The sequence below is a fragment of the Arachis duranensis genome, chromosome 3, assembly GCF_000817695.3.
Source record: "Arachis duranensis cultivar V14167 chromosome 3, aradu.V14167.gnm2.J7QH, whole genome shotgun sequence".
Taxonomy (NCBI): domain Eukaryota; kingdom Viridiplantae; phylum Streptophyta; class Magnoliopsida; order Fabales; family Fabaceae; genus Arachis; species Arachis duranensis.
The window spans coordinates 13,568,837-13,581,907 of NC_029774.3; the positions used below are offsets into that span (position 1 = coordinate 13,568,837).

The 13,071-nt window shown below is 32.0% G+C and overlaps 1 protein-coding gene and 1 non-coding gene across 2 annotated transcripts; one reads left to right on the forward strand and one right to left on the reverse strand.

Annotated features, from left to right (window-relative positions):
- The first annotated feature begins 635 nt into the window (after positions 1-635).
- Positions 636-2,984, forward strand: LOC110279013 (transcription factor MYB101). Its single transcript, XM_021137729.2, has 3 exons — positions 636-992; positions 1,252-2,245; positions 2,764-2,984. Exons 1-3 carry the CDS (start codon positions 636-638, stop codon positions 2,982-2,984), a joined length of 1,572 nt encoding a protein of 523 aa, XP_020993388.1.
- Positions 2,985-6,028: 3,044 nt separating this feature from the next.
- On the reverse strand, positions 6,029-6,102 carry TRNAN-GUU (transfer RNA asparagine (anticodon GUU)). The gene has a single exon. It is a non-coding gene; the product is annotated as a tRNA-Asn (tRNA).
- Positions 6,103-13,071: the final 6,969 nt, after the last annotated feature.

Sequence of the window (13,071 nt, forward strand, 5' to 3'; positions counted from 1 at the left end):
ATATATATATATAAGAAATATATATCTAAAAAAGGGATATACATACGCGTTTATGTTCACCCAAAAAAAGGGGGAAAAACGCGTTTATGAATAAAAAAATGGGGTACGTAGAAGATGATAAAGACGCTGATGAACGTAGCAAGAAGCATGCAAATCGGGGCCGAAATTGATGCTCAAACCTCTATTTGTGAAAATTGCCATTTTCTCTTCTCTCTTTCTTCATCCTAAACACTAAAACCAAAACCAAAACCAAACAAACCATTTTCTCCTAAACCCGTTTTCTCTACATGCTTTAGAGTTTCTTTAATTTTCTTCCCATAAAATCCAACCTTGTTTCAAGCCAAAAGAAAAAAAGAGAAGTAAAAAGAGGACAAGCCTTGTTCCTTTTTACCTCTCTCTTAATCCTTTGTCTTTCTCTCATTTTCTTCTCGTTTCTTCTCTCTCCATTTGTCTCTCCTCTCTTTTCATCATTTCTCTCACTTTAATTAGAGAGAGGAGAGAAAACTCCAACCCCATCATCATTTCCATTTACATTCAATTTTTCACAACACAAATCATAATAGTAGACATTTAATTTTCTCTTTTTTTTTTCAATTTATTTTTCTTAAAACAAAAAAAAGGCTGTTTTTCTAAAGATGCCGAGACGAATCAACAACGACAACAACAACCGTGAAGATAATTATAACGATGGAGTAGTAGCAAAAGAGGAGAATGGTGGTGAAAAGAGTTTGAGAGGGAAAACAAAGAAAGGGCCATGGACAGTTTCGGAAGATATAATGTTGAGAGAGTATGTGATGAAGTACGGTGAAGGGAATTGGAACTGTGTGCAAAAGAATTCAGGGTTGGCAAGGTGTGGCAAAAGTTGTAGGCTTAGATGGGCCAATCATCTTAGACCTAATTTGAAGAAAGGTTCATTTTCTAAAGAAGAAGAAGATTTAATTGTTCAACTTCATGCTAAACTTGGAAACAAATGGGCTCGAATGGCCGCACAGGTATTTGGAACAATTCTCTTTAAGATTATCTTGAACATTTTTCTTTTCGTTTCTTTTAAATTAAAACACATTGTAACCATTTTCACATCTAATATATTTATTGTTCACATTGTTTAGTAATTTTGTTATCTACCTATACTTTTCTTTTTGTTATATTTTCCTTTTCAAAATTTTGATTTAATTCTTTTATTTTCCTATTATATTTCAAATAACTAAAACTTTATCAATTCCAATTAATCTTTTTTTTTTTTCCTTTCAGCTACCTGGGAGAACAGATAATGAAATAAAAAACTTTTGGAACACTAGAGTAAAAAGATGCCAAAGAGCTGGGTTGCCACTTTATCCACCACAAGTGTTGCATGAAGCCAATGTATACCATCTACAACAACATCTCAAACCTCAACCTTCTTCTTCTTCATCATCATCTTTCTCATTTTCTCCATTATTTATGTCTTCCTCTAACCACCAAGAAATCAATCAACTAAAGCTAATAGCCCACCCTTCTACAAATCAACATTCCTCTTGTTTATCATATAATAATCCACAACCATACCCACAATTCAAGTTTCCAAATGAAAACCCTAATATTACAAATAGTGGAAATTTAGGGTTCCCATTATCTCCTATTTCCATAACTTCCTCTTTGTTTAACCAAAGTTATAATAATGTAAATAATAACTCAAATAATGATTATTATCATTTAGGAAGCTATAACTATGGGTTCCACTCCAACAATAGTGATACTAATAATAATAATGTTAAACTAATGCCAAATTCACCATTTGAAGCACTTCCTCCTTTGATTCAAGGTTCAAATAACAATAATGAAGCCTCTTTAAGCCAATCATCACCACCACTTAGCTCAACAACACCTACTTCATCTCATGCTAGCGGTAATAATGGCTACTTAATAGGAGGAGGAGCTTCAAACATGGCTACAAATGGTGACGGCGGCCGCTCCGGAGTTGCGCCGCTTTCGCCGCCTCAAGAAAATGGTGGTGGTGGCTTGTTGGGTGCAGTTTTGGTAGAAGCTCAAAGCCTTTGTAACAATAATGACAAGTCTAAGAGTGACAATGAGGATTCAACTGCATCACAGGTTTTATCTCATAAAAGAAAATACATGGTAACTACTGAGGAATGTACAAAAGAAGAAGAGACTAATAATGTGGTTGTGGAGTCAGATACCAAAAGCATTGGAAATACCATTAATAAAATACCCAAGGTTGATTTGTACTCTTCTCCATTTTCAACAGGTAAAACTCTTAAATTCTTCCTCTATTAATCATCTTCTTTATGTAAATTTTTTATGATTTGGTCTCTAAAATTAAAATCAAACATTGTTTTATAGCTTTTAAATTTTCTAAAACTATCAATTTAGCTTTTATTTTGTAGGACATTGATGATATGATATATATAAAGTATTGGAAGAATTTTAAGTATTTAAAAGATACTGATACTTTTGTCTTTTTAGACATCAATTTTAATTATAAAAATATATATATAATATATATTAATTAAAATTATTAAAAGACTGATATTTTAGGACTAGTTGAAAATTTTACCAAAATATAATTTTAGAGACTAAATTAATATCTTTAAAATTTTTAGTACTAAAATAAAACACAATTTAAACATTCAAATTAATGTTTACTAATCCTCCTTATTCTTTTTTACAGTACATCAATGTTAATATTGTGCTTATCTAATAATTAATAAGGACAATGATAAAATAAAAGGATATATATGTGATATTATTATTGTCTATATACAGGGAATAAACAAACAACTGAAGATGAATTGGAGGAAATCAATACCATGGATGATGACTTATTTGGCCTACTTAAAAACTTTCAAGAAATGCCAGTTCCAGATTGGTACCAGAAAAGAGGACAACCATTGGAACTTGAAACTCAACAAGATGCTTCATTGGGCCCCATAGATCAAGCATTTTCAACTCATGACAGTTTTTGGAGAAACATGCCCAAATATTGAATACAATATACATAGCTTCTTACTTTACCAAAAGGTTTTCATTGCATAGAGGGAAGTGGATATCAAATTAAGAGAATGTTGATATGCATGTTAGATGTATAGCATTAGACTTTAGTGTTAATTGATGAGTTCCTGAATTGAACTAGAATAGCATAGTACATATAGGAGAGACAATTAGGTTTGGATTCTTAGAGATTAAGTTAGAAGTAATTTGACTAAATATCACCACCATTGCACAAAAAAGAACTAAGGTGTGGTGTCAAGAGGTGGACTTTGGTCAAGTTCTTCGTTTGTATTTTTAGTATTAGAATCGTGCATTAGAACTATACATGTATAGCGCAAATTAAATTAAAGAGCAAAATAATGCTCTTCAATGTATATTTATGTTATGAACAAATTCTGATATATCTTATGTGATGAATAGAATTTATATATAATATTGGACTAAATTGTAATTGTGATAGTATTTTGTTATAGCCAGCCAACTTTATTATTAATTTATTATACCTTTTTCTTCCCCCGCATAATGTTATTATCATAAGAGAAAATTATGAATTTTAATTAATTATTAGAACATTTTATTAGAAGTAGAATTTTTTGGGTGTAGTGTTGGTGCTTCTAGCTGCACGTCTTCTTTTAAATATGATATTGTAATCAATTATCATTATGTGGGATTTTTTACATAAATTGTTTTTTTACTGAATGGTTATATTTATTGGTGAGGTATTGAATTTTTTTTTATAAATACTAGCGTAATATCTGTTTAGTTAATTTTCTATTAAATAATATTATTTAAATTAAAAGACTGATTAAAGATTAAAAATTAAAGGACAACTAGCATTTTTTTTATTTGTTAAAGTTGAATATTTTAATTTTTTTCTAAGATTATATATTCAAATCAAAATAATCATATAAAATAGTCAATGACAATAATAAAATGATAAAAAATACATATAATGCCTATTTAAAAATAACATAATCCAAAAAATAATCATGATAATATTATTTTAACTAACACAAAATTAAAAAAATAAATATATGAATACATGTCATGGTTGTTCACAAAAGATAATTTATATTTAAATATTATGTATATTTATTTTTATTTATATATTTACAATACTCCTAAATTATTTGGAATTTTAAAACTCCTATATATTATTAATATTATAAGTATATTAACGCGGTATTTTAAGGGATATTATATTAATGGAGCTTTTATTATATATTAATAACATCATTAAATAATTAATGCCAAAAAAATTATACTTTTTTAAAAAGTTAATATTTAAAAAATTAACACTAACTTCAAATTATACTTTTAAATAAAAAATATACGATAATTATAAAATATTAATCTCTCATCTTTATTTATTTATTTATTAAGCAACGTTTTTTTTCTAATTTTAGTGTTTTATTAGAGTTAATTTTTTTACTAAAATAAAATAAAAAAAAACTATTAAAAAAGGTATAAAAGGGGGTCGGTGCCATTTAATTTGCAAACCATCCCACCCTCAATCACTAAGCCAACAAATAAGAGTTGGTTAATAAAAATAAATACTGTCGATAAATTTAAAAATAATAGATTCTATAAATATTAATTTAAATGAGTTAGTTTCTAAAAAAAATAATGTGCTAATTTTAAATAAGCAGTTTTTTTAATTTTTAAATTATGTGATATGTTTATTTACCAGTAAATCAAAACCGTCTATCGTTTTTATTATTTGAAATCGTTCATCTTTTTTATTATTTGAAACATTCTATTTTTAAGAATTTGGTCTAATTTAAATTATTAATATTTTTATTATTTTTATATTTTTATTATTCTCGTTTATTTTTATTTATAAACGAGATGCATTCGTAATTATCGTATTTACAATGTAAACAAGATAAATCAATGTGATGTAAATTAATAAATACACTACAAATTACATATTTTGGTAATTAAAATAATTAAATTATTTATTTAAAAAAATCCCTTGGATAACTAATTTTAAAATTATTTAAAAGTGTATCGTAATTTTTTTAAAATTAAATTTGAATTTTAACATTGTAATTTAATTAAACAACAATAATCTTAAAAAGATATTTTTGTCTTTTTAAAATTAATCTTAAATAGTATATTTTTATTTTTTTAATATCTAGGACAAATTTTTAATTTTTAAAGACCATTAATACTAAATAAATATTTTAGACTTTTAAATTTTAACATTACTCTTCAAAAAGAATACTTTTATCTTTTTAAATTTAATATAAATTTTTAATTTTTAAAATAATTGAATAACTCTAATCTTAAAAAAATACTTTTGTCTTTTTAAAATTTATTACAAATTTGTTTTACTCTTTTTGAAATTAAATTAAAATTTTAGTTACTTTTAAAAGATATTTTAATCTTTTAATATTAATTCTAAAAGAATATTTTTGTCTTTTCATTTTTTAATTTTTTATTTTTTTTATAATTTTATGTAATCTAATATTAATTCCAAATAAAGTAATGTAATTTAATTTGAGAATGGCCCAGATTTTTTTACTGGACCAAAATATGAAAAAGTCTTAGTCCAAATTCATTTGATTTTAGTATACTAGCCAATATAAAAATAAAAAAACAATAAAATTAAAACAAATAAAATACAACTTTTTTACTATTTTCTTTGTGGAGTTTTGATGCTCCAAAAATTACAAAGAGCATTTAATCGGTTCCCTAGAAACATACAATCTAAAATCAATCCATACATTACCATTCATCATCGATAGATGTCTATTATTATTGAGTAGTCATTCTTCATTCCATTCTACGTTGTATTCAGAATTCAGTTAGGATTTTATGAATTTCATCCAAGAGAGAGGCTAATAGGTGTGATTGAACATTGAAGTCTATTTTTTAATGGGCCCACTGTATTTTTTACTTATAGGTAAAAATATGTTATTTTAATTTTTGGGTTTGACTGGTTGGGCTAATTCCAGGGCTAAAAGTTTTAGTTTTTGTTGAGTTTACTTCCAACAAAAAACAAATGAAGTTGAGGAAATGTTTGAATTTAACAAAACGCTAGAAGGAGGGCTTGAACCTCCGACCTTGTGGTTAACAGCCACACGCTCTAACCAACTGAGCTATTCCAACAATTGCTTTAAAAATATTCCTGTTTTATAAATAACACTTACATATGACTAAGTATAAGATCCATTATCCAGCCTAATTGATATTATATGATACGAATACGATTACCAAGCCACATTATGTTTTATTTTTGTTGATGTTTTGCTTTTATAAGGGTATCAATTGTCCAAGGATTTTATAATACAAGAGACGACACTTATTAATTTGTGCCAAAAGCTTTATTAGTGAGGTTGGAAGTTTGATTTGAACTTGTTTGTTTTGATATGGGATTAATCCGTTTGAATAATTATAAAAAAAAAATGTGAAATAAAAGACTTGTATAAAAAAGATATTTTAGGTTTGAGTAATGTTAAGTAATCCATTTTTTAAAATTATTTTAAATTTTAGAATTTAATTTATAAATTTTTAACTTTAAATATTAAAGAGACAAGACCGTATGTTGGTACATTATATTATCTAAACTCTTCCCCAATAAAATACTTTTAATCGTAATGAAAATTTATTATTTGATTAATTTCAAACGAACTAATAAATAAAGATTGTTTGGATGAGTTGGATTTTCGACTCAAATGTAGCTAAATTAATTACGGATTTTTTTTTCTGATTTTTTTCCTTCCTTTGAGGAAAATAGTTTGGTGGCTGATAAATTGTACAATTACGTAGCTAAAACAAGTTTTTGATATTGCTACACATATAAGCATTTGGAATAACTAAGGTCGTTTAAAAAGTTTTAAAAGTAATTTTTTTGAGTTTTTTATTTATGAAAAATAATAGTATTAATGTTTAGTATAATTTTTAAAATTAAATTACAGTTTTTTAAAAAATTATTTAAGAGTTTATAGAAAAATTAAAAAAATGATTTCTCTCATAATACTACTATTTTTTATCACATTTCTATAAAATAAGCACTTTTAGAACTAAAAATTCAAATACAAAATAACTTATTTATAAATTACTTTTAATATAGTTATTTATTATTTAAAATTATTTTATTAAAAGAAATTTAATTAAACTCTTTACCAAACTGAATCTAAGTCTAATCAAATTGACTTAATTAATAATTAGTGTAACAAAAATCATTTACACAAAACGCGTATAAATTACACATTTTCTTTTTTTATTATCTCTCTTTCTCCTTTTCTATAAAAAAATTTTAAAATACAAAAATTTTTAGCTGTGAAACAAAATATTTTGGATGCAAAAACAATTTTTTCTTCTATTGCTACAATTTGTTTTGCTTCTCTTTTTTTTTTGTGTTTTTGCAATACATTTTTGCGTTTCCCTTCTTTTTTATTTGTTTCTTTTTTAGAGAAAAAAAAGAGAAACAACAAAAAAAAGAAAATAATGATTATAATGCATCGAAGAAAAAAGAAGAGAAATGATTAAAAAAAAAAGACAATAACAAAGGGTATTGTTTCAAAAGTTATCTAAAACTAGGTTGTTTTTAGAATTGAATGTGAGGTCTAAATTCTTTTTGAGCAGCGTCCAACATCTGTTCGTGCCGAGGTGCCGCAGCCTGAGTTCTTCGTGGGGAGGTGGGAGGTAGTACCTGTAAGGGACTCCGATACTTAAGTTAGCAAGAGTTTTAAGTAAGTTTTTAATAGATCGGGTTCTAAATATACCTGAAGGTGTCGATGTATTTATAGTAGAATTGATAATCACCTTTTAGAGTAGTTCCACTTTTGATGGTGGATAACCGTTCTCTTTTGTTAAGGAGTTGTTGAGATCCCCCTTCTAGATGAGTGGAAAATATCTTAGGAGTTGGTTACTTATTCGGATAAGTAGGACTAGTCTCTAGTCGCTATGTCCAACCTTTATAAGGTCGGGTGGGTGTGGACCGAGTCTGATTCCTTAATTGGAACTTATTCATTTTGGGTCTGGCAATATTTTTGGGCCAGGGTATGAATAGTGCCCCTTGTCGAGCATTTTAGGATGATTTCTTGTGTGTTAGTGCATCACGTCGAGCACGCCGCCTTCTTAGGGTTAGGTGGGATACTTAACATGTTTTTGCGAACTCGTAGCATCACGTTTTTCTATAGTCATTTACACGTTTCTCTACGGTTACTTTGGTAACCGCGCACATCATTAATGAAGAGGGGAAAAACTACCTATTTGCCCCTGGTACCTTATAAATACCCCAAACATGTTCTCTTTCTTCTTTTTCGCTTCTTCTGAAACATTTTTTGATCATCACTCTGCTTTTTTCAAGCTTTTCATCTTCTTCGTTGCAACCGTTCTTATTTTCAAGATTTCTCTAATTTGAATTTCTGCTTTCGTTCGAAATTTCTCAAGGGGTTTAGATCGTACGTGCATTTGTTGTTTTTGCGCATTTTTCTGCTACGTATTCCTTTAAGGTTGGTTCTTTTTACTTTTTAAACTTTATTTTTTGTATCTGTGTTTTGGGTGACATGCTTCTGGTACCATCTCTTTTATGTAAGTGATTATAACTTTTTGTTCATATGCTCTTCGTGATTGCTTTGTTGTTTTCCTTTTTTTGAATATTTTATTTCTTTGTTGTGCATTTGAGTAGGGGTTTTGCCTTGTGGTGCCCCCAAATGGTTCTGTTTCTTCCTTCCAAAAATGGTGTCATTTTCATCTTGTAGTGTTGTTGTTTGATGCTTTAGTTCATAAGAGGTTTTAAGAACTTTTGAAGTTCTTTTGTGACTGTTGGAACTAGTTCGACCTCTTGTAGCTTTATCAAAATGGTTTTATTTCTCTTGCCTGACTTGCCGACTTGTAGTGATGATTTTATTTTATTGTATTTGTAGGTATAACTTTATGTCTCACTTAGTAATACTCAACATGTCGTCAAAAGTCCCGTCTGACCTAGATTGGGTAGATATAACCGTACTTTTTTCTCTCCCTATTATTGATCATGAATATGCCGAGACCTTCTGTAGATAGTATAGGTTGCGTAGAGATCAGAAAGATGAAAATAAATATGTGATTGTAGTAGTTGATCCTGAGGAGAGAATCTGTTTTTCCCGACTTGACAAGTCGGAACGCCATTTTATTTACATGTATGAGTGTTTTTTCACCGGGCTAGGGGTGTGCCTTCCTTTTACTGAGTTTGAGTATGAGATTCTTGGTCTTTGTAAAGTTTCCCTTCTCAACTCCATCCCAATTCTTGGAGCTTTCTTAAAATCTATCAGCTGCTTTGCCGTGAACTCGACTTTTCTCTTTCTTCGAAAGTTTTCTTTTATCTTTTCCAGCTTACCAAACTATTCTGGCCCAGCCCAACAGCTGAAGGTCTACCAAGTGGACCTACTCCTCATCCGTACAGTGTAACGCCCTGCACGTGTTTTGCTCTCCTCAACGGATTTTGCTTTCTGGCAGAAGCATCTAAAGGGTTGGGTCTTGGCACGAGGAAGGCCCACCCGAGAAGATAGTAATAAAGGAGAGGGATCTACCGCTCTCCCAAGGTACATCACTACAACCCTAATTAGTCGCCTCATTGTACAGACTCTTACTTTGACATCGGAGTGTCCTTAAAGGTGGCCCCATCCACCGACCATTTGACACCTTAGACACTCAATTCCTCATCTCAGCTCATGCATTCAGGTCCTGATCCTCACTTGCAACGACCTCTCCTCAACCAACTTGACGAACTCACGAACATTGGCGCCATTTATGAGGACCTAACATGAGCTAATTATGGAGGCTTTCTTTCACCCAGAGGACGAGCTAGGAGAGGGTGGGGACAACGAATGCCAAGGGGGTCACCTCATGGGTAGGTGAGGACGGAAACTTCTTGGAGGCACCGACAAACCCCTTCTGGCCAAGATAACTCCCATGACCGGTCCTGAGAAAAGCGTCTGTCCGGGATACCGATAGCGACAACTCCCGGATCATGCAAGAACTCAGACACAAGGTCCAGAACCTTGACAGGGAGTTGGCGGCATGAGACCGCTACCACCCTGAGCATAGTCGAAACTCCCGTTTGGGCGCAAAGGCTCATCCAAGCCATTCTCGCATCCGGTCCCCGTTGAGGAGATTGAAAGACTGACGACACAATGAGGAAAAGGATTATGGATACGACCAAACTGACAGTCACACCCTCCTCCACTCCCCAGATAAGTCAAAGTTTCGGGATCGCAGGAAAGAGCGGAAAAGGAAATGCCGAGATCCCGTTGTGATCGGCACCATTCCTTTTCACTCCTCCATCCCCGAAGTCTAACTGCCTAAGAATTTTGATAAGTCGATGGACATAACAAGCCAGAATGAATCTGGAAGGCGTGGGAGATGCGATCAGGTGCCACGCTTTCCCTGTAACTCTAGCAGGGTGGCGATCCACTGGTTCAACTCTCTCCTACAAGGGTCTATAACCGTCTTCGCAGACATCTCTCAGAAATTTCTGGCCCAGTTCACTACTCGAATAGCCAAGGCAAAACACCTAATCAATCGCTTAGGGGTAACACAACAGATAGGTGAGCACACTAGAAGGTATCTAGACCATTTCAATGACGAATGCTTAGAGATTGATGGCCTCACGAACTCCGTGGCCAGTTTGTGCCTCACGAACGACATATTAGGGGTGTTCGCGGTACGGTTTGGTTCGATTTTATAGAGAAAAGTCATCTGATCCAATCAATTAATTAAACTCCGGTTCGGTTTGGTTTGGTTTTTTTATCAAAACCATCCGAACCAAATCAAACCAATTAAAATCGATTTGGTTTGGTTCGATTTATTCAATTTTTCAATTAATTTCAGAAAAAAAAGTTTAAAAATTGCAAGAACCGTTAAAGCCAAGACCGAAGTATAAAAAAATAGTAAAATTGTTATGAAGGCTGTGTGACATTCATGACAAATTAGTGAAACTTATTTAGTAAAAATCAAATTTAATTAATCGTGAAAATGAGTTAAGACTGAGGGCTGAGAGTGGAGCAAAATAGCTAAAAATAGTCTGCAATAATACAATAGAATAACTAAGATAGTCAAAGTTCAACAAATCAAAGGAAACATGGGCATTGTGTAAGTATGAATTTGTACCATTATATTTTTTTTGCCCAATCCTTCAAATTATGTATATCATATATTCCCAATTTTTCATTACTCTAAGAATCACAACCCCTTCATCTTTGTGTCGTCAACAGAAGCTTAAAATTTCAACCCACCAAAAAGATAAAACAACCAAATTAAAAGAACCCCATTTACGAATACATATAAAACTGAATACAACAAAAAATGAATTACAAAAGGGAGAGAATTAAGCGATTAGAATTGGCTATATAAAAACAGACACAAGAACAAAAACTACACGTAACAAATAATCAGATTAAAATCAACAAGAACAAAAACAATGAAATTAAACAATCAGAACTATCAACAAATAATCCTAACAAATAATCAGATTAAAATCAACAAAAACAAAAACAATGAAATTAAACAATCAGAGCAATCAGCAAATAATCCTAACAAAAATTAGCAAGTAACAAATGATAAATTAAAAATAGAATTATGACAACAAATTGTGAGAAATAAACTAAATTTTAAAAAATAAAACCCTAAGACAAAAATTTTTAAAACAGAATCATAACAACAAATTATGACAAATAAAAAGGATTTAAAAACAGAATTAAGAAAAAATCAAAAACCCTAAGAGAAGGACAGATGCAGCGATAGAGGCAGAGAAACATGACGGTGGCGGAGAGGCTGGACGGTGGCGGAGAGGCTGGACGTTGTACGATTGGACAGTTGACGAACCGCGATAGAGCACGACAGCACTGAGAAGTGAGAATGGATGGAGGCTGACGAACTGTGACGGAGCACACGCTGCTGCTGGACGGCGTGAGGCTTCGACGGACGGCGACAGAGAGGACTGGGACTAAGAGAGGAGAATGGAGTCTGATACTGCGTGAGAGAGGAGTTTTTGGCTTTCTGGTTTCTGCGGCATGAGTGACTAAATGAGAGAGAGAGTAGTGTATCTGTAAAGTGTTTTAGGGTTAGTTTAGGTTGAGTTGGGTAAAACTAACTTATATAGTTATATGTATTTACCGGTTTGTTTCAGGTTTTTAGTGTTAGAACCAAAAATCGAACCAAACCAAACAAAAAACTGCAAAATTTTATTTTTTCGGTTTTTTTATTTTTGGTTCATTCAGTTATCGATTTTTATGGTTCGATTGATCGGTTTTGTTCGGATTGGCTTGGTTTTGAACACTCCTACGACCTAGTAAATAAGGACTTCCGAAAACACTTGACTACCAAGCCTATTTGGACAATGCAGGAGATATAGTGCATGGCAAGAGAGTATATAAATGATGATGAGGTCAGCCATGTGGTAGCCACTAACAAACAGCAGCTAGTCCCCCGCCCACTCGCCAGGCTGTCAACCCGGAGAAGCCGAGGGACACCCCGAGAGAAATGGCGTTTGGGATATAGCTCAAGCCTTTTCCCTGGAAAGGCAAGTTCACAAATTACACCCTGTTGACTGCCCCGATAGTGGAAATATTCCTGCAAATCGCGGATAGGGGCATTTTGCCTAAACTAAGGCAGTTGAAGGACTGGACGGGAGGCAATAAGAACCTCTATTGCGACTACCACAACGGATTCAGATATAAGACATAGGATTGATTTGATTTGAAGGATGCCCTGGATTAAGCTATCTGGGAAAGAAAACTAGGTGAGTTTTCGCGGTTCATCCGGGAGCTGAGAAGAAAGGAAAGGGAACATTTCGAGTAAGATCGTGCTCGGGTGGTCAAGCCGAAGCAAGACCCCCCCAGAGAACCTGGATTCAACCCCTATGGTGGTAGTGAATGTAGTATTTGGCAGGGATGTCCCATCAAAGTCAAAGTCTATAGTAAGAAAAGATGATAAGATACTAGCCGTGGCATCTGGTGAGAGGGTTTCTCCCAGAGAGCTCCCTAAAATATCATTTGGCCTGGGAGATAAGTGGTGCGACGACCTCCCAAAAGATTTTCCCATTGTTATCACGGCGAGAATCGGGACAGGCTTGGTCAAGCGGATTTTAATCGA